At 32.5% G+C, this 22434-nt stretch overlaps 4 protein-coding genes and 1 long non-coding RNA gene across 10 annotated transcripts; 3 read left to right on the top strand and 2 right to left on the bottom strand.

The window, feature by feature from the left end:
- The first annotated feature begins 279 nt into the window (after positions 1-279).
- Positions 280-2488, top strand: LOC145031424 (RING/FYVE/PHD zinc finger superfamily protein). 5 transcript variants are annotated; one of them, XM_078980004.1, is made up of 8 exons: positions 280-453; positions 669-801; positions 957-1276; positions 1373-1458; positions 1540-1686; positions 1790-1892; positions 1999-2111; positions 2252-2488. In XM_078980004.1, exons 3-8 carry the CDS (start codon positions 1039-1041, stop codon positions 2342-2344), a joined length of 780 nt encoding a protein of 259 aa, XP_078836130.1. In that variant the 5' UTR covers positions 280-453; positions 669-801; positions 957-1038; the 3' UTR covers positions 2345-2488. The 5 variants fall into 5 exon arrangements, with proteins under 5 accessions (XP_078836130.1, XP_078836123.1, XP_078836108.1 ...); XM_078979997.1 differs by having other exon boundaries at positions 669-840; XM_078979982.1 differs by having other exon boundaries at positions 669-840; positions 952-1276.
- A 3142-nt stretch (positions 2489-5630) lies between these two features.
- Positions 5631-6510, bottom strand: LOC144996977 (uncharacterized). The gene is made up of 2 exons (XR_013659688.1): positions 6283-6510; positions 5631-6109 (listed from the first exon to the last, which is right to left on the bottom strand). It is a non-coding gene; the product is annotated as an uncharacterized LOC144996977 (long non-coding RNA).
- A 1223-nt stretch (positions 6511-7733) lies between these two features.
- Positions 7734-8744, top strand: LOC145031414 (uncharacterized). Its single transcript, XM_078979961.1, has 2 exons — positions 7734-8093; positions 8567-8744. Exon 1 carries the CDS (start codon positions 7790-7792, stop codon positions 8060-8062), a length of 273 nt encoding a protein of 90 aa, XP_078836087.1. The 5' UTR covers positions 7734-7789; the 3' UTR covers positions 8063-8093; positions 8567-8744.
- Positions 8745-11359: 2615 nt separating this feature from the next.
- On the bottom strand, positions 11360-13746 carry LOC145031400 (non-canonical heme oxygenase HOZ, chloroplastic-like). Of its 2 annotated transcripts, none has more exons than XM_078979945.1 (9): positions 13358-13746; positions 12911-13180; positions 12694-12796; positions 12531-12610; positions 12374-12451; positions 12191-12282; positions 11997-12108; positions 11784-11909; positions 11360-11700 (listed from the first exon to the last, which is right to left on the bottom strand). In XM_078979945.1, the coding sequence occupies exons 1-9, from the start codon at positions 13601-13603 to the stop codon at positions 11590-11592; spliced, it is 1218 nt and encodes a 405-aa protein (XP_078836071.1). In that variant the 5' UTR covers positions 13604-13746; the 3' UTR covers positions 11360-11589. The 2 variants fall into 2 exon arrangements, with proteins under 2 accessions (XP_078836071.1, XP_078836079.1); XM_078979953.1 differs by having other exon boundaries at positions 12911-13114; positions 13358-13745.
- Positions 13747-20317: 6571 nt separating this feature from the next.
- LOC145031390 (beta-glucuronosyltransferase GlcAT14C-like) lies at positions 20318-22434 on the top strand. Its single transcript, XM_078979935.1, has 3 exons — positions 20318-21091; positions 21188-21263; positions 21354-22434. Exons 1-3 carry the CDS (start codon positions 20557-20559, stop codon positions 21991-21993), a joined length of 1251 nt encoding a protein of 416 aa, XP_078836061.1. The 5' UTR covers positions 20318-20556; the 3' UTR covers positions 21994-22434.

The raw sequence follows: 22434 nt of genomic DNA, 5'->3' as shown, positions 1-22434 counted from the left end.
CCTCGTTCCGGACCAAATGATCAATTTACAAAAGAAAAAAAAAGTTTTTTTTTAATAACAACAAAAAATAGAGGCTATATTACTCAATTTCCCTATTTAGAAATATGGCTAGATTACATTTTCTCTATTTGTTTTACTCTTATTTTAACGAATAATCTTTAATTAACCCGACTATTTTTTCACATAAAAAATGCAGATTATTGAATTTATCGTTTGACACATTTTAAGATAAAATAAAAATACACAACTTTTCTTGAATAAAAGCGGTAAGTAATTAATCATGGATAAAGACAAAAGTTTAATTTGTCATCGTTATTCGTGTTGATCAAATCCAGGTCTTTCTGGTGATCTCCTTCAGGCTCTCAATCTCCACCTGCCGCCAATCCTTAAGACTTGTTTCAGCCCTACGATCCTCAAATGTCTGTAGAAAACCTATCATTTCTGGAACGCTAGGTCAGCTCCTCACCGAATTATCCCTAATTTTTCTGCAATTTTTTTTCTCAATATCTCATAATCAGCACATACAGATTGCTACATGTGTGGATCGTAATAACTTTTTATGCTTTTGATGTTAATGGATTGTTGAACACCTGTGCGAGCATTGAATTCTTCATTGCCGTGGTTTTTTTTTCCAACTGCTACAACCAATTATTTTCTTCTGATTTCAGCGTCACTGTCTTATGGAAAGTTCAAGCTGTTTCTATTCCTTATTGTTAATCTTACTTGTTCCTCTTTCTGCTATGCTATGAGCTGGTAGCCTTCCAAAGAGCATTTCAAGATCTGCTGGCTGTATAATAATAGGTTAGGTGGAGATACTAGGGAGATTTTGGCTTACCAACGGTAGAATTATATGATTAATCAAAGAGATTCATTACAAACAGTTTTGGATTGGATGTTGTTTGCAGGTATCTTATTGCCAATTCCAATCCTAATTACATTTTCTGATTCTAGTGCAGGATTTGTAGTTTCTGTTGAAATGGTACATAGAAGAAACCTCTTTGCAAGCTTTACTTTGATCCAAATTCCAAGTTTCTCAAGATGCAATTAATGTCAGATGACAGTCCAAGAGAAGGCTCTTCAGAAACAGAACCCATCTTAAACGAGTCTAGAAGTGCAGATGGAATTGACAATCATTCATCTACATTTGAAATAAGAACTGAAGGTAGCAGTGATTGTTCCATATCTGTTGAAGATTCACAAAGTTCCGATGCCAATGAAAATACTAGTCTGGTTGCTTCAGACCAACCACAGTGCCGCATATGCCTTGATACAGAAGGTCTGTTTTTCTGTAACTCCATAGCTCTTCCTTCTTCATAAACTTCAAATTTCTGTTACGAAGATTCATTTCTTATCCTGTTTAAATGATTCACAGGAGATGATTTGATTGCACCATGTCATTGTAGAGGCACTCAGAAATATGTCCACAGGTCATGTCTAGACAATTGGAGGTCAACCAGGGTATGTTCTATTCTAAACCATGTTAATAGCACTAACTTGATTCTATTGATTACAGCTGATGTGTGTCCACCATTGTTACAGGAAGGATTTGCTTTCTCTCATTGCACAGAATGTAGGGCAGTGTTTATACTACGTGCAAATGTCCCTCCTGATAGATGGTGGTTGAGATTGAAATTTCAATTGCTGGTTGCTAGAGATCATGCATTCATTTTTGTCATTGTTCAACTCGTATGCAAAACTGCAACTCATTTATCTTATGATCTTATCTTTGTATGTTCTTGATACCATTTGGTGTTATAACATAAGAAATTTGTTTGGACACTTTGAGCAGATTGTGGCGTTCTTAGGTGTGTTGGTGTACAAATTTTATGGAGATGAACTGAGAGAAATGTTTGGATATGAAGAGCACCCTTATGGGTTTTATACCATGGCTGGTGAGTTCGATTCTCTCTCTTTGCTTGTTTTACATTTTAGTGGAAATTAATTTTTAGGCTTTTGTATTTTGATTGTTTAGATTCATGTTATGTTGTGTAATTTCAGTGCTAGCAATTGTTTTGGTGGGGTTGCTGTATGGGTTTTTTATAGCCATAATATGTGGACAACGAATCAATGAACGACACTATCACATTCTTGCCAAACAAGAACTCACAAAGGTTAACAACAGCATGCTAATTTTAATATATATATATATATATATATATATATATATATATATATATATATATATATATATATATATATAAGTTTTTGTAATTGTTAAATTTATATTGAGGAAAGTTGGTTGCTATAATAGGAGTACATTGTTGAAGACAGAGAGTTGAACAAGGGTGTTACTGAACTTGACCCCAGTCATGTCACAGAGCTAAGAATGTTGGGTCTGTATTGAACATTTGTATATTCATATATGAGATTTGAGAGAGAGAGAGAGAGAGAGAGAGAGAGAGAGAGAGTATCATTATGTTGTGTTTGTTGTACATTTATTTTCACACGTACAACATATGATTATTGATTGATTTATATTTGTTTGGTGTGGGGGAAGTGTCTAGTTATTATTTTTTTTTTTAACTGTTTATGAAGCAATGCATCTTTCTTGATGTAAATATTAATTAATCCGCATGGATAGTCTGTTGTTATAAAATTGGATCAGTTTGCTTGTATACGAATTAATTAATGTTTGGATTACGTATTCATGCAAATTACGTCGTTCGCAATTTTGGAATCATGAGAGGAAGAAGAGTATGCTATTATCTAGTTTTGACTTTTGATAGTATAAATTTTTTAACGGTCCTTTTAATACTCTTTATTTGCTAGACTAGTGGCTATGGACTAGGGGTATGCACCAACCCGTACAAACCGCATAAACAGCCCGCACCACACCACACCGTATAATACGGTTTAGAACTTTTGTGGTGCGGTTTTCAATTACAAAGCCACGGTTTAAACCGCACCGCATGTATGTATATATATATATATATATATATATATATATATATATATATATATATATATAAAGTGTATTGTTTCATCACTAGTAATAATTGTTTGATTATAAGTTTGTAACAGTTAAAATGTTGGTACGGATAAAAATGGTATGTTAATTAGCTTAAAATTAGTGAATATAGTCATACCATAGGAATTAATTATCAAATGTATTAAGGAAAGCAATTTGTTTTTGAGTTTTTTGCAAAACATTTCTAATTTCTAGTTTTATATCTCAAAAGATCAAATTGTTTTTTAGATTTTTCAAAAGTTATAAAATGTAGCAACTTTTAAAACCGCAAAACCGCACTTAAATCGCACAAACCGCACAGCATAACACGGTTTTGAATTTATGCAGTGCAGTTTGTGGTTTCAAAAAAACTCAAACCGCATATGCGGTGCGGTTTGCAATTACAAACCGCACCAAATTGCACCGCGCACACCCCTAGTACTATGGACAACTAATTAAATAGTGTTATCACATTAAAAAATTATCACCTTATATACCATGTCAATCATGATGTTATAACATTTAGCGAATGAAATCAACAACATACAATAACACCTTTAATTTTCCATGTAATCATTTTTTTGACTTTTTTTTTTCAATTTATTTATTTTTTAATTTTCCAATTTATTTTTTTCATTCATGTTAGATTATTTAAAAAAAAACAAAAATGCAATTTAATTAAATACTAAATTAATTATAACATTTAAAATCTAAAAATAACGTTACATAAAAAAACATTAAATACAAAAAAAAGTCTTAAAAACATAAAAACGATACAATAGTCATCTAAATATTTTTTTTCAAGCATCTAATTCATCTTTTGGAGCACTTGTACTTGTCATGGTCTTATATTTTTCTTCGTTAGTCCGGAGAATTATTAAATTCTTCGCTATTTAATTTTTCTCTGCTTGCTTACGAAGAAACTATATGTGCTCACGTTGCACATCAACTTTTTTTGTTGTGCGATTAGATTGTGTTGGTTGAACTTTGCTTTCATTTTCGCCAACTCTTGTGCCCTTCTCTCGGCTTCATCCGCGTGTCGTTGAGCACGCTTAGCTTTGTCACGCCCGATTGGTCGACAAGAAGGGGGGTGGGGGGAGATCTCTTCAATGTTGTCAGGGGTATCATCCATTTCGTCGTTGAGGTCGATGTTAGTTCGTACGTCGGAAACGTCAAACGAAATATAATTGCGAGACCTCTTTGATTATGCCTCCGACGATGTTTGCGCCTTAATCCATTTTGGATCTTTTCTGACAGCCTCATATTTTTTTTCAAACTTGAAAGCGTGCCCCGTTTCGATGTTGATATTGTTCCGTCGCAACTTTATACATATCAAAACCATTCGCACCACTTTGCTTTTGCGATTCGGGTCTCATGAAAATCTCATTAAACTTGGTGCACCGACGATTAATCAGAGCCCACTTGCTACTAAGCATATCAATATTGTGACATGCCTACTTCTTCAAAATCGTGTGTAATTTTCCAAGCACGACTTCCAAAACCTAACTGTTTGCATATCATTTCCAACGGTTGGATTCTTTGAAGTCCCGTACCACGCCACCGTGAACGTGTACTCCTCCTCCGGTGTGCACCATAGTGGAGGTTCTTCTTCACCTTTTGTGACTGCCTTTCCTTTTCCTTTTCCTTTTCAGCCTACCTCTCTCTTGCATTTCCGGAACAATTCTTGTGTTGGTTGTGTGGTTTTTGTGGCATGGAAGCGAAAATACTAAAAATGTTTTGTTGGAGATTTGGGTTTTGTTGCATGTATATCGATGTAGAAAATTGTATTGGGATGAGTTGGGATTAAACTAGTTTCATTGAAATGATATTTGTGGTGAGTTTGTGTTGAAAGGTTCATATTACTCTCATATTGTGTGAACCCCATCGGAGTGGATGTGTTTGTGTTTGGAGAAGGGATGTTCAGGTTTTTTCTCCATATTTGGTTGAATGGGAAAGTTGTTGATTTTTGTGTAGTAAGATGAGAGAAATAGAAGATTTATGCAGGTAAAAAATAAAGTGTATGTATGTATTTATATGTGAGGTAATTTTTTTTTCCGACCGTTCATCAACGATCCTATATGTGACCATTACATTGAAATGCAATCCAAAAACACCCATTGTCTCTCGTTACCAGGAAAATGCCTAGCAATGTAACACATGAAAACTCATTGTCAGGCGGTGTTTCGTGTGTGATAATGGCGTTAAGTCGTGCCAAATAAAAAACGTCCGATGGCGTTACCCATACCATGCAATCTTATGAAATGTTTATAGATATATGTCAAAAATACAATATTCTATAGACAAAACTGTAAAAATGGTCCCTGTGGTATGCATTTTTTGGGGTTTTAGTCCAAACCGTGACTTTTTTGGCTTCGTGATCCTTTTAGACTAGTTTGTATGTAAAAATGATCCCTCCGAAAATTGAAATGACTAAATTGCCATCTTGATATATTTTTTTTAATGTTTTTTCTATTTAATTTAATGTTTTATTAATAATAAAATGGGGCCCACACCCCCCTCTCTATCTCTCTCAGCTGATTGTCTTTTTCCCCAACTTTGAAACCTACATCTTCACCACGCCTCCTCCTTTATTCCCACGATCGATCATAGATCAGAAGACAAATAGTGTGGAGCTACCCTTTTTGTTATTGATCGATCATACAGAAAAAAAACAATATCGGAGAGAAGCAAAGAAATCTGGTTATTGCTAAGTGAACTGATCAGAAACGATAGTATACAGGAACTGATCAGAAATGGAGTTGTTGGTGGTCAAGTAATTGAAAATTTTGTCACAAACTTATTTCAGAATATGAAGCTTCTACATCACATGGGTTAGGTTAATTTATCTGCAGAACTCGATAACCCAAGCTCTCCTTCCTCGCTTTGAAACCTGCAACTCAACCTCTCCTTCAACTACCACATGTTATGTGAGGAAGATGGTGCACCCACCTGCAGATGAAAACTATGATCTAGTTCTGATATGGTTTCTCCTTCATCGAATCGTCATCTTCTCCGTTTGTTGGTTATCATCTAATAAAACAAAACACATACACATACATACTGAGATCAATTCGATTTCAACAACAAATGTAGTAGAAGGCATCACCGATTTAACTTTATGCCAACCACAAACCGCTTTCTCCGCTATATTCTTCAAACTCACTGCAAGAGAAATCGAAGGCAGATAAACAAATGCATCTCAACAACAAACCCTGTTTCGCTAATGATTTCCAATATGCTATTTAATCTCACAGATTCTTTCAAACTCTCACACGTTAAAAACTGAAAAATGTCTCCAATGTCGCGCCAAGTAGTTAGGGATTTCAGAATCGTACCTCTTAGGGCTAAAATAGCTCAACGGGGACTGCTTGGGTAGATTAGGATGAAATTTGATAAGACGTTAGAGCGATACCATTCGAGATATGCACCATAGATTGATCTGTTGTGTTCATCAAATAGGGTTTAGGAGACTTTGTATATGAAGGGGATGAACCATTTTGTGCACATCGTTGGAAACGAGTTTTAATCCGCCGATAACTAGTTTAGGTGCTTATGAGAGAGAGAGAGACAGAGAGAGAGATTTCTTAAATTTTTAATTATAAAAACAGATAAAAAAAATGAAAAAGAAATACCTCAAGGGTATTTTAGTCTTTTGATTTTCCGAGGGACCAAAACTACAAGCAAACTACCGACCACCGATCCAAAAAAGTTGTGGTTTGGACTAAAATCCCCAAAAAAATTGCATACCACAGGATATTTTTGCAATTTAGTCTATTCTATAAAATATTATACTAAAATAATAGTTTATACTAATAATTCATATGTATAAGATTTTTCAATAAACATACTAAAATTGGCCAAAAACACATTTTACATGGCAAGGTCCCCTACCAAATCTTTGTGGCTGTTTTTAGTTTTTTTTTTCTCGAAAACTCCTAAACATGTACATTATTATATAATAGGGATAATAACTTTAGAGTGCTAACAATTATCATTTTTGTTTATATTTAGTCATGTTTTATATCGGTTTGTTTTTGTTTTTCAAAAAATATATATGTTATTATATGTTTAACCAGTTTCCAATGACTCCAATTATCTTTTCTGACTAGTTTCTAACAAACATAAAATTTTTAGTGAGTTATTGACACATCATGAAAACATGCACCTCAGAAAACCAGAAAAACCCACCAAATCTTCATCTCTAAGAGACCCATAAAAACTCGAAGCTTCTCTTCACCTTCAAGAATTCGAAAACCTAGAAAAAAACCCATTAGATCCGGAAGCCCGATTTTTATATGGGTTTTCATTTCCAAAAACTTGAAGTATTTCTTCATGGGTTTTTGACCCAATATGTAGAAGTGCATGTTTGGTTGTCACTAAGGAAAACTCATGTAAGTTGGACATTCAGTGGACAAGATGATTGGACATTCAGTGGACAAGATGATTGGAGATGCAAAGTCATTGAAAACCCGTTAAATGAGAACATGTAATACAAGTTTAACGATAAATAATGTATAATAATCCTCACAATGATATTTTTTGAAGTTCAACAATAAATAATATAGTAGAAATAACTAAATATTAACATAAATAAAAATTTGTTATCTTCAAAAGTCATTATTTCTATATAACACCATAATTTATTATTATTATTATTATTATTTTTAATTTTATAGTTGTCCATAGGAATGAACCGGTTTCTGTTGGAATTGGCCCAATATTTGATAAGGATCCGGGTCCGGATAGTTACGCTCGCGACACGTGAGTAAATATACAATCGGAATCGTAGAGAACTAGATCCAAGTTTAGGGTTAGGGTTTCACCGAGTCAATCAATCTGAAAATGGCGATGAGGCAAATTCTCAACGAGATCAGAGGGATGAAGGTGAAAGATGCGGCGGCGCACGTGAAGCCGTTGCTCACAGTGAGCAACTTGAAGACATCCACACAGAGAGCATTGGATAATTACCATGTCAAATACATTCAAACCGACTCCATCCAACCTCTCTATCATCTTTGCTTCGGCGGCATGATCTTCTCCTACCTCATCGCCCTTCCAGAGGAGCGCCGTCACCTTGAACACCAGCAGCACATCAAGGAGCACGGTGGCCATTGATTGCTGCAACAATCTGCACATCATATTCAAGGTGGGTTCTACATTGATTGTTCGATTCCCTTTTCTTTTTGCTCTTTTGTTGCATAACCGTTTATCGAATGTTTGGGGCGTGATCAATTTTAGCAAGTCTATGGTCACTTGTTGTTTTTCTTCATCTCTCGCTCAATTTTACATATTTTTAGGTTCATAAAAATCTATACTGAGCAATGATATCTTAAAAAGCACCAGCATCGATCCTCTGCAAATTCACTGGGTTTTGATTACATCTGATAAATTCAAATAGGATTCTGGTGCTACTTTGCAGAACATTATAATATATGTTGAGAGGTGGTATTTCGGGTTCTTGTTGGTAGAATGTCAGTTGTAGAGCCCTAGCTTGTTAATTACATGTATGTTTCAGTCCAATATAAATGCCATATTTCCCTTAATTCATATCTAAGTTAGTGAGTTTAGTTTCTCTATTCTTCTATTCTAAGGTGTAACAGTTGTGTTTTATGATTGCAGTGATTGTGATTGGTCTCTTTCTGGTGTTATGGAGGATTGGAAATGGAGTTTGTAGATTGTTTTGTGTTGTGCTATGTTGATGATCCACATCCACTCTAAATAAATTGTTGAGATTTGAAACTTAACAGCGTTTATTAGCTTTTGAATTAAATCATAAATGTAAGCAATTTTTGTAACATCTAACATTGATTTGTGGCTGTCTTTCAAATATTAATTTATGCAATGAAAAAAAAAGTAATTGTTTGATAATTATGGTGTTTGGCAAAGCAAGAGCTTTTGAGGTTTGAGAATTTTAGCTTATAAGAAAAAGTCCTGAATTAAAAAGAAGCTTTGTAATACGTGTTTAAAAGTTAAAACTTTTTATTTTAGAACAAAAGTTATTAATATAAAAAGCTGTATTTGACAAAACTAGTTGTTAGTTGAATAGTTGGAATCTAATAGCTAAAAGATGTAACTATTAGAGAAGTTTGGCAAAAATAATTGGAATCTGAAACTTTTATTTGTATACAAGTTTTATGCAAAAGTTTCCTTAAACTCTTCAATGTTAAAATCACTCAAAATCTGAAATGTGAAACTGGCTATACAAACTAAAAACCCTTGGAAGCTCATCAAAGTGACTTTTGGACTCAGCTTCATTCTATTTAAAATATAACTTTATAAGCTAGTACTTTTCCATCCGAACTTTTCTTTTTAAATTAAAGTTTTTGTACAAAAAGCTAAGATGTGTTTTGTTGTGAAAATGTATTTTTATTTTTTAAAAGAAAATTGAGTTTTTATTTTCAGTTTTCAATAAAAAATTTAGAAAACGTGTTTTGTTGGAACCGAAGAATTTTTAATTTCCATATTAAAAATTTAGAAAAGTTTGAAAAACTGTAAAAATCAAATTTCTAATTTACATGCAATTTAAAAAAAAAGAAAATTTCATTTTCTTAGAAAATTTCTGAAAATTGTATCGATCAAACTCATTTTGAAATTTTTTATGGAAAACTAGATTTTTTTTTCAACCAAACTCATTTTGAAATTTTTTATGGAAAACTAGATTTTTTTTTCAACCAAACACACGCTTAGAGTGCATTTGTTTACATAAAATTTTCTAGTTTTCCATAAAAACTTTCATATGAAAACGAAAATTTTGAAAACAAGTTTGGTTTGTTTAGTTTTCAAAAACTTTCCAATAAAATGATAATTTTATGTTTTCCAAATTGTACATAAAATTTTAAAAATGATTTTTAAAGTTTTCCAAATTTCTAAGATAGAAAATGAAAACTTTACTGGTTCCAATAATACATGTTTTTCTAAAATTTTCGTTGATAACTAAAAACGAAAACTCTTTATTTTTTTAGAATATTTTCTTGGAAATTGAAAACAAGTTTTAACAACCAACACATCATAATTTGTTTTAAATGCTTACCGTTGAACATACACTTCAAGTAATATTTAGGCTTTGACCCTAAATGTCAGGACGTGCCTACGTGGCACATGTTATGACACACAAACACCATCCTTCCTTGTGTGTCGTGTCTATTGCCATGGGCTGTAACGTGAGAGGCCTCTCTCATCCTCTTCATTCTCTTTTCTGAGGTGATGACCAAGTCCGCTATGGCATGGTGTGAACGCATTACTAAGTAGCGGAAGGGTGTTGCACGAGAGAGTCGCTAATACCTTAAAGTCTTAGGAGCTCACAACTACAAGTCTACAACTACGTTATCAATTGTTGCCGACATACTCTCCGTAATTTTATATATTTCAAAAGATATATTTCAAAGCTTACAGATGCTAACATTGTTGATAACTATCAACGACCAATTATTTTTACCACATATATCCTTTGTCTTTCTTTGATTGAATGACCTTTCTTTTGTTTTATATAACTATGATACATAAATAAATATTTTAGTTTTTTCGTTGAAAGACAGTAAATGATTATTTCGTCTGGAAAATGGACATGTATTTATTGATTCTTCTAAATATAAGTTTTAATAAATTCATTTATTAAAATAAGGCACGTTTGATAAATTCAAGGTATATCCATTTTGGGATTACCATTTTGAATATGTTTAAAGACATTTTGAGAAATGTTCGATCCAATTTTTTTTTTTATTAAAAAACACACATAATATATTTATTAAAATGTGCAATGGTCATTTCAATAATAAGGGTAATTTTTGCAAATGTCCAAAAATTAGGGTAATGCAGTTTTTTTTTTTTTTTTCGTTTTCAATTTCAGAAAAATAATTTAAAAACGTATTTAGTTAAACCTTACTCATTTTTCATTACATTATTATGTTCTTAAAATTTTCTAAATTCTTTGTAATTTTAAAAAACGAAAAATTTTCATTTTCTATGAAAACTTTATTAAAAATTGAAAATTATCATTTTTCATATAACTTTTTTTAAGAAAATGTCTCATTTTTTCATAACTAAACACACCCCAAGTATTTTCAGCTACTCATAAATTCATGCAATCATTTATACAGTTATCCCTCGATTTAAAAGTACTTGGAACTATAGTGTAATAGAATTGTTGATTCATTGTAAAATTATTTTTTTCCTATTTCTCATATTTTTCTTAATCTGATTTTCTCCTATTCAAAAATTTTCCATTGTCTCAATAACAAATGCACGGTGTCAAACGAAATACATTCAAAAATCTGAACAATTATAACACTGCTACTTTATAACATCAAATCAGTCAAAATTGAAAATCAGACACTCTACATCTGAAGATTCCGGATTTCTTTTAACCCCATTGCGTATTTGTTTATGAGCTCTTATTTGTTTTGGGAAGACATGTTTGTCCATTACGAATACTTAACATCTATTGTTATCAATGGTATGCAGATACATCACAGACATCTAACAGAAAGTCCCTTTTAACACTTTCCTTCATGAGTAGTATTATGAGAGTTGGCCACGTCACTATTTTGACCATGTTTTTACTCCTACCCCCTTTTATTTACCACTCTCTTACAAAAAAGGAAAAAAAAAAAAAAAAACTCAAAAATAATAAATGATAAATTTTGTCAAAACTTGTGTTCACCACCTCTTCGAATCAAGTTCCACAATGCTGTTTTGGCTTCCTCAAGTGTCTCAACCCCATTCCCTTCCTCAAACGCTAACCTCTGTATATTAAACTGCCACACAAACAAACATCATTAACTTCTCCAAAAAAAAACATGTTTTATTATAATTAATGATTAATAATTAATATTATTACCTGTGCACCTTGACGAACACGAACATCTGTCCCTTTGCTATCTATTGATATCAATGCAGCATCATCCACCTCTGTTTCCATTGACAACAACTCCTTTAAGGGCTTTGAAAACATGGCATTCAGCTCCTGAAATATAACATTCTCTTTAGTTAAATTTACACAACCAACCCTCAACTATCACCAATATGCTAAAACACCCCCTCAAGTCATCACCTTCAGATTCTGTTCACCTCCATCCACAGCAATCTTGTCAGGTCGAAGAGCCTCATATTCCTTTACATTCACCCAAGCAACTGTCCCAAAACCTCCAATAAAATATATATCACTGCTTCAATCAAATGTCAAAAGTCAAAAGTCAAAAGTCAAACCATACATCAATCACAAAATTCAAAAAGTCAAAAACAGACCTTATATTCTGCATTCTGAAGTAGTAAAAGTTTCCCCATTGCTGTGATGGCCCTTGTTGATGTTTTGATATATACTGCTTATGAGCCCATTCCTTAAACACAAAAACCATATTTCATTTTTCTTTCAATTCCCTAAAATCAAGAAAATTCACCACTAAAGTTTGATTATTGATGTTTTTAAACCTGTTGATCTTCAGGAAGGGGATAAACATCACCAAAAATAGTGACTCTTGCATTGGATAAGCCACTCCATCCAGGTATCTATCAAGAAAACTGTGAGAAAAAGGGTGTATATGGAAAGACCAACATACTTAAAGATAGTGCAAGATAGCATGCTAACCTGCACCACTAATGTACACTTTGGATCAGCTAATAAGTTTCTTGTGTGTATAGCTAATGGAGAAAAGGAAAATATTGGATCTGCAAGTAAAAGTTATGATAAAATCATGTCATTATGAGAATAAACTAAATTTAGAACAAGGAAAAGATAAAAATCAACTTACGCCCCATTGCATCTGGTGCAAAGTCTACCAGGGAACCAAACGGGTATCCTTCACGACGATGGTGCATCCGTGACATTACAGTACACAAGTGAGCAAACCTTGCCTTTAAGTTCAAAATAGTGAAGAAGATCACAAATTTTGAAGGTGATTGAGAAAACAAGTACACCATATCACATGATTCACATCAAAATAGTTGGGGAAAAGAGTATCTGTTTACCTGTTCCATGAGATTGCGAACTGCTAGGGCTGGTCTAGGTAAGTCATGAACAGAGGTTGCGCTCTGTACACCTCCAGAAATTGGGGTTCGGAAGAGCCCAGCCCTAGTGCCTCCTGCACTTCCAGCTCCATGTGTGCTTGTTGGTGTTATCATTTCTGATGTGCTCTTTAAGTCTTCTATTCCATGAGTTTGAACCAAGTTATCCTTCAGAAAATGTGAGAAGCCATCACTACACAGCTTGAGCAGCCGATTGATGTATCGATTCATAAACTACATCACATGAAAAGGATTTGTGCTCCTTCATTCAAGTTCTACTTACCATTCGTTTTTTTTTTTTCTTTTGGATTACTTAAGATACGTGACAAGCGATTTTTAGTGACGGTTTTGTTAGGAGACACAAATGCACACGACAATCTAAGAAATCCAGTAAAATGAAAAGCTTGATACCAGAGAAAAAGATGAAGGTTGTTCAGGAACCAAGGCAAAAGCATTATCAACAAGTGGTTGTACTTGTTCATCATCTTCTCCGTCGCCTGAAACTTCGCGAGCAACAGCGGCAATAACTCGAGATCGGAATCCCGGAAGCGTGGTTTTGGGGAAGCAAAAGTTTAATCTGAGCGAAGCAGAAGAGGTAGAGGAGGAGCGCGTCTCTTGAAAGGGCGGAATGAAGACAGAGCTTGAAAGAGCTTCCATGGAGCAAGAACGAAAGATTATATAAACAGGAAAGGGGCTATAGTTTGGTGAAGGTGGGAGTAGACATGATCATGAAGTACGCTTGAGCTTAGCAGCAAGAATCGGAGCAAGGGTTTTGCAGGAAAGAGATTGTAGGAAAAGGGAAAAGGAATAAAGTGGAAACTAGAAAGTTGGCCCGTTTAACCTAACATGGGTTGGGTTATAACATTATCGGGCCAGGCTTTTTTTTGGGCTTTCGTTATATAGTATGAAAAATATTTCTACATCATTCAGCGTTGTAAGTTGTAACTAATATATTGTTGCATTTGGGGTTATTATTGAAATCGGGTAACAACCTATATTTCATTATTAGTTCTAATTTGGGTTTCGTTATGCGTGTGTATGTAGCAGATGTTGTGTCATGTTGAAGCGTCACGTATTATAATATATGAATATCATCCCATTTTGTGTTATGTTGGGTTATGTTTGACATGAAGTTAGGGATTGTTAACTAGTAACATTCTCTCTCTCTCTCTCTAATATTTTTTAATTAAAAAAAGTGTTTTGGGCTGTGGAATGGTGGGTATTTGCTCCAGTAAGTGTCGCAGATACCAAATGGTTTTTGGTTTAACGGTAATAAACGATTCTCTTAACTGAGAGGTCATGAGCTCAAGTATCATTAGAGACATGTGGTAATTTAGGATTAGTTTATTTTTTCGTTACAAAAAAAGTGATATTGATATGGTGTAGAGGTGATATGGTGTTAATATTGCAAGTACAACATATAACCTTATTTCTTAATGCTTTCATATTTTTTGTCCACATGACATATATATATGTCATCCACATCATCTTCAATCAAGAATAACTATTTTCATCAAATATAACACCTACACCTAACATAATCAAACCATTTCCATGTAGATTTCATTTTTATTTCCAAGTTCATATATATCTCAACAACAACAACATAACAATGATTTCAATAAATTTAGATGCAAAATCATACCTAAAATCAAAAATAGACATGAGGTTCAAAATAATCCCATATGTTCCTATGAAGTTTCGAAATCAAATACCCATCACTTTAATTTGAAGCCTCAGTGAAGCGAAGAGAAATTGGTCGTTTCATCTTCGTTGGAGATGATGTGCTTCATCATTTTTGATGGTTTTGTTTATAATGCAAAAATAATGAGTGTCGAAATAAGAAAGCAACACAGATACCAAACGAACAAAAAGAAGCAATATTGTTTGTTAGCAATTATTACAAATATTAGGGTGTCAGGATCCTGAAAACTAAAATAATATACATCTTAATCAAAGTATATATATATATATATATATATATATATATATATATATATATATATATATATATATATATATATATATATATATACACACACACACTAGTTATGAGACCAATATATTACATGAGTTAATTTAAAAAAAAAAAGTTAAATATAAAAGTCAAAATAATTGAGAACTTTAAATTTATAAGAAAATAAGAAAATAATGAATTATTATAATGGAAATATTTTTTTATTATTTAAATTTAAACAAATAATTTAAATAAAGAAAAAAAGTAGTATATATATATATATATATATATATATATATATATATATATATATATATATATATATATATATACTTAAATTAGTTTTTAATTTTTTTTTCAAATATACTCCTTAATTAATTATAGAAAATATTCATTTAAATGTTATTTTATATATTTCAACTATCTTTTCAGTTAGTTTTACAAAATATTATTTTTTATCAGTTATCAACTAACTTTTTACTTAACAATTAGCTTTTCAGCTATCAACTACTTTTCAGCTAACAACTATTCTTTTTAGTTGATACGTCAAACATAATCTTAGTATCAATTAGGGTAAAGGTAGTGATAATATCCTTAGCACACTTTCACCTCAGTTTAACAAAATGTCACCTTATCTTTTGTGCTACCTGCTTAATAACATGTTCTACTTTAACATTTTTTAGAAAGTGGTAACACATTGGATGTACTTTTTTTTCAAACTTAAACAAATTCTATTTTTATAAAACACAAACATTTCCTATTAAATAAAAAAAGTTTCAATAAACTAAAACTTAAAATACCAATTGAGAAATTAAAATATGACTTAATACCTAGAAACATGACTACATACATAAAAAACAATGCATCATATCTAAAGCAACGAGATTTCGTCCGAAAATTAGCCTTCAATTCAACTTCGGGTGACATATTAAGATCAAGGATCTCATGCGTCCAAAGATGGTCGATCAAATGACGATGAAGATAAGAATGAATTAGTGCATTGTTTACTATCCCCATTCTTTGTATCCATTATTAGAGACCATATTTTAATGGTTGTGTCTTGGGGATGACTTGATTCTCGTCGTAGTCACATATTGTGTTTCCTTCATGTTTTATTATTATATTATGTAATATAATACATGTATATGTATCACCTTTATTCTAGTTTTTATCCCACACAACATTGATTCTTTGACAAGTATTTGTCAATGCTTTTTAAGTGCTCCAAACGCTTGTTCGACATCTTTCCTCAGTTTTTTTTAGAGTATCTTAAATCTTTATCTTTGAGGGTCATTCAGACACGACAAAGTTTTAACAAAAACTAAATGTTCAGGATAGATCCCATCGACAATATAGTGACTGAATTTGTATCCCGTTCTTCGGAGTACAAATAACACACGGAATACAACTATATAATTTTGAATTGGATTAAACCCTAACATACCTCTTGCTTCCGAACATTGCCAGATATTACCTAACGCTCCACACACGCTTTCGACAATAGATATAAACAAATCTTTATGCATTAAGAACTGCATATAGAAATAATATCCTTTAAAGAGAGCATGCTTGTCAAAATAATCACGCTTGAGACATTGGTGAGCTGCTTCACGATCTGTTTGTATTTCATGCTGGTAATTGCTTCTTCTAGCATATTATGTACGCCAATGGCTGCTTGTAATACAGTCTCAAGAGCATCGCCTGAGAAAGATGATAATGATCACATTTTTTTAAATGCTTGTAATACAGTCTCTGAATATCACTTATTGTCATCGATACATCACCCGTCACCATCTGCACCTCCTTTTGTCTATATAACAGCCCCACAATTATACAATCATCGATTTTAGTTGATTGTTTTGCCCTAGTTTTTGAGAAGCATCCTTCGGTATGAATTGCTACAATAACTTAATAAATGGAGTCACCAGAGAAAAAGTTTTCACTTGTAACCAGGTTTCACTTAATGGAGTTAGAGAACGAAGAAAGATAATTTGTTAATGAAACAAATCTAGGTCTGATTTAGAGTTTTCAAGTTTTGATTTCAAAGAAACATGTAAATCTAGATGATAAATATACAAATGATGAACACACATACCTTTGAACATGGATTTCTTGGGTTTTCAAGGTCCAATTTCAAGGTTTTCACGTCCGATTTTGAGGAAGAAGATGGTGCCTGATGGCTAGAGGTTCATTTTTTTTCTTCTGATAGGACTTGTTTTCAAAAAAAAAAAAAATTGGGTAGTAATTGTGTTTATGATAGCGATGATTTAAATTTTAAGTCCGATTATACTTAGTATCCAAAAAATGTCGAATAAGATATTATTATTAAGTATGGTTACACTTGGTTTTGATGATGGATGATGGTAGATTTCTAGGATTCCACTTGATGAACATAGGAAGAATAAATAGATTTTTTTTTTCTGTGAATAACATCGAGAACATATCGATTTTTTATATTTGATTTGGTTTGAAATGATGAACTGAAAATGGAGATCGTGTGATTGTGTGGTAAGATGATTTGAGGAATACAAATTTGTAATGTTTCAAAAACACAATGAATATAGAGAACGGTATTGTGATGATATGAAGAATGAAATACAGATGAAATAAAGATCTACTTTTTAAGCTCCGATGGAATGTGTATTACGGAGGAGATACTTGATGGGTCAATATTAATCAAAGTCAAACTTATGGACCTTTAGGTGTATACGATGTTTAAAGAAGAAGAATGAATAGTGCTTTTTTGGGTTTTGAGAGAGAGAGAGAGAGAGAGAGAGAGAGAGAGAGAGAGAGAGAGAGAGAGAGTAATATTTTCTTTTTGTTATTTCTTTAAATTTATGCAATAAAGGAAAAATAAGAAAACAAACTATGAATGGTAAATCAGTCATTTTTAGTTTTTGTAAAAACATTTGGACCAAACATAAAATAGAATTCATTTTTAGGTTCAGTGGTGCAACTCCAAAATATTTTGGACCAAACATTCAATTTTTAACATACCATAGGGACCAAACCTATAATTTTGTATTTAAACTTTACTTTGCTTTACTTTTTTCAATATATTGTTTGATTATATTTCTTCTAAGGGATCATGACTTAAGAGGGTAACCAACTATACCCTTTGTACATATTTAGTCACTTAACTTTTTTTGGTGTTCTGTTAACCGTTAAACTTGTTTTTTTGTTTAAAACATACCATTATGAACGACCGTTGTAGGTTTAGGCGGTCAAGTTGAATTTTCCGGCAAAAATATGAATTTTCCGGTGAAACTATGAACACATCTAATGAACCTGATGAATGTATTCATGGAATGCAACCTGAAACTGAACCCCAGGTTCGTGTTCTTGTTCTTGGAAAGATTTCTGAAACCCTAGAAATAAAAATCAAAGTTGATGAACAACTTGAACTCAAAGCTGCCATGGAAATCGATTTAAAGAAAAGACCTTATCTGAAATCGAAGTTGATGAAGGGTTGGCCTTGATTTTCTGGTTTCGATTGCAATAATATAAGGTCGAAGAAACATCAAGAAGTTCCTCATTTCCATTAACGAACCTACAACACCTTCATTAACGAACCCACAACACCTCCATTAACAACCTGCAACACTTTGATTTTCTCCATTAATGAACTTACAATACCTCGATTTTCTTGAACTCTTCATCGATGGCAGATTTCGATTTTGTTTCTCGGAACCCTTCATTTTCCTCAAGTTTAAACCTTTCATCCATGACAAATTTTGATTTTGTTTCTGGAAGCCTTCATCTTCCTTGAGTTCGAACCCTAACTCATTTCTGATGATGAACAAACTCTAACAAGAATAAAATATTTGAATCATTTTGTGTGTGTGTGTTCTTCAGCCATGAACACATACAAAAACCTACGAATCTGGAAACAAAAGTTAGAAAGATAGAGAAAAAGAGAAATAAGAAATTTAAAAAATGTGTCAAGAACTCATATCGCCAGAAAATCTATTTTGGACGGAGAAGATGATCGGAAAAATCATAATAGGCAAGAAAAAACGTCGGAAACCGAAAAAACCCTCTGTTACCTGTCATAATGGTATGTTTAAAAAATAAACAACTTTAAGGATTAACAGTGCAAGAAAAAAATTAAATAATAATATATACAAAAGATATAGTTGGTTACCCTTTCAAACCATTACTCATTCTTCTAATTATTTTATTTTAATTGTTTACTTATTTTTTTCAATAATATGCCGTTAAATATCATATTTTAAAGCTAAGTCGTATTTATAGAAATATAATAGTTTAAATCATTACAAGTTTAAGAGTTGTAAAATATATGTTTCAAATGTTATTCCAATAAAATTTCAACAAAAATACTATTATAAGAGGATAAAAATATTATATATAACGAGAATAAATAAATCAAGTACATTTTTTGGTCATTTTTAATTTTTTATTAATAACCAGATTTATGGTAAATACAAGATAAATTGTTTTGACACTTGGCATAATTTTATTGGATAGGAATATTTGTAGGTATAAAAAGTAAGAAACAATTTAATTTTCTAAATTCAGATCTAATACCAAATAAATCAATAAACATCTAGTCTAGAGAATGAAAACATAAAGCTTTTTAAATAATCTCAAACGTTCCTGTATTACTAAAAACTAAAAATATAATATTTTAACCGCTTTGCGACATGCTTTCTTGCCTTTTTGGTTATTTGGTTACAAAACATTAATTCAATAAAAACTAAAAATATAATATTTTAATTGCCTTTTTGGTTATTTGGTTACAAAACATTAATTCAATAAAAACTAAAAATATAATATTTTAATTAACGGTAATTTTATTAAGCATTGAAACTAAGGTTGTTATTAGCCGATAATATTAGAAGATATGTATGTATTTTAAATTTCAATATTTCAATATTAGATACTATTAGTTTTCATGTATAGTTGTATTTCACTTATCTTGTATATGTATAAATAACCATGTATTTGTATAAATACTATGATCAATGTATGTTAATCATTCGGCTAACAATAAATGATTTAAAATCTGTAAAATACATATTCAATGTATCCTTTAACAATAAGGTTTTATAAGTTTATATTCGATGTATTTAGTCGGTCCAAAAAAACATGAGAATATTAAAAAAAAAAAATATTAATTGTCTTACAATCACTTTTACGATCCTATCGTTGCTAACCAAAAATAATTTATATATGAATGGGATCCATTTATGTAGATGAAATTATAAAATCATTAGGATCGTGATTTTGAAGATGACACAACATATTTCTTTTGGCATGTTTCGTTATGTGATTTTAAATTAACCTTTTGCATAGTTTCATGTACAAATGCCATGTGTTATCGGGTCGAACATTTAATAATGATACACCTTCCAATACTTTAAGGAAAATATCAAAAGCATCTCCAAAGTCTCTTGTCTATTATCACTTAATGAGTGGTTCCGGGTTCGTCCATCTCTGGTCCACCCTGTTTGACATTTCTTCCATAGTTTCTGTTGTCAATCTATCCACCTTTTGTTTTGAAGTAATCTTTACTCCACCTATACCTATCAAACACCACCTTTAATTTCTTTTTCTTTTACTGATGATTCATCCCACCACTAATTCAGTGTGTCTGTCTTAAGTCTAATCTAAGCAAAACATAACCCCGATCATGAAACTACCCCAACTTGTTGAATCTTTTATCGTTTTCACTAATACCCATCTCAAGTTTTTAGCTTTTGGAACTTTACTACTCATTTCTGGAGCAGCCGTAACTCCATATTTACAATATGGATACTCCACCGGAGACACTTGGACACCAAACACAGTAAAACCAGTGCCATCAAAAACCGCCGGTGACCCTCCGGTCCTGGCTTACTGGATTTACGGATCTAGTGGAGATGGCGAAAGGATTCTTCGGCTTTTGAAGGCTACTTATCATCCCAGAAATCAGTACCTTTTGTTACTGGATGCGTCTTCTTCCTCAGATGAAAGATCGGATCTGGCACTTTCTGTACAATCGGACCCATTGTTTATCGAATTTGACAATGTCAACGTTGTTGGCCGGAGCTATGGTGTGAACCAGATGGGTGGATCTGGTCTCGCCGCTTTGCTCCATGCGTCTGCATTGCTTCTTAAAATAAGTTCAAGTTGGGATTGGTTCATCACACTCGGTCCTTCCGATTACCCACTAATCACGCAAGATGGTTTGTAATTTTGTATATACATAATCTTGATTCAATTCAATAATTCATTACAAAATTTCACTAATTTGTAAATAAAAACTGGACAAATGTTTGCAGATATCCTCCACGCTTTTACATTCTTACCTAGGGACCTCAACTTTGTGCATTTCGCCAACACTAGCGTCTCTGATGTGTAAGTGTTATAAGATAGATTTCGATATAAGATGAACATCTTTTGATTTCTTGATTAAAAGATCGATTTCAACCTGTTAATGGGTTGCAGGAATGAACGAGTTAAGCGAGTGGTTGTGGACCCAAACGTCTATGAGAGAAAGAACAGTCCGATCTTCTACGCGACAGGGAGTAGAAATGCACCAAACATGTTCAAGATTGTAGCAGGATCTCCTTGGGTAATCTTAAGCCGATCATTTATAGAGTTTTGTGTAGAAGGATGGGACAACTTTCCTAGGAAACTGCTAATGTACATGAGCAACGTGGAATCTCCTCTTGAGTTGTACTTCCAAACAATCATATGTAACTCACCCGGTTTTCAGAACGTGACAATCGACAATGATTTGAGATATGTTATGAGTAAAAACGATACCCTTAACAAAATGGGGGAGATGGCGATTGTTGCAAGGCCTTTGAAGAAAGAAGATGATGATGGGTTGATGCAGGAGATTGACAACAACATATTGAAGCGTTGTGGAAATGGGGTTGTGCGTGGCAAATGGTGCTTTGACGAGAAAAAGAATGTGAGTATGACTATAAACAAAACGGCAAGCAAAGGAAGAGAGGGTTGGAGATGGGGTGACATAAACTCGGTTGAGGAAAGTCCTCGAGGAGTGAAGTTAGGACAAACATTGTCCAGACTTGTTGGTGAAGGAACAAGGAGATTTGATGGTTGTCGAGACAATATTTGATGAATTACTTAATGATTTTTTTTTCCTATAGCAAACTTGTGTTCTTAAATTTGGAAAGAAGAGAGAATGAATATATCGTAGCATTAGCAATATTAGCAATATGTATTTGGAATTAGTAGCAAATTTCATGAATGCTATCAAGGTTGGTTTATTCGGAGAACATAGTCTCTTTAAAGAGTTAAATCTATATATAATTATATAAGTATATTTTGCTACTAATTCCAAATACATATTGCTAATGCTACGTATATTCATGAAATGGTTCTTAATCATTAAGACCTATCATAAAGCATAAAAAGTACCCTCCCTTCTTCTTAGAATGGAGAAACTTTTATCTTTCTGCCTACTTGATTCTTCTTATTCGTTCTGCTTATTGATTTAAACTTTTACTATCAATTCAGAATTACACTTAATCTTATAAGTGTAATCATATTTGCTAAA

This window comes from Lactuca saligna, chromosome 1 (genome assembly GCF_052625555.1).
Source record: "Lactuca saligna cultivar CGN05327 chromosome 1, ASM5262555v1, whole genome shotgun sequence".
Classification (NCBI taxonomy): Eukaryota; Viridiplantae; Streptophyta; class Magnoliopsida; order Asterales; family Asteraceae; genus Lactuca; species Lactuca saligna.
Note: the sequence above shows the minus strand (reverse complement) of the source record. Positions and strands in the feature narration are given on the sequence as shown.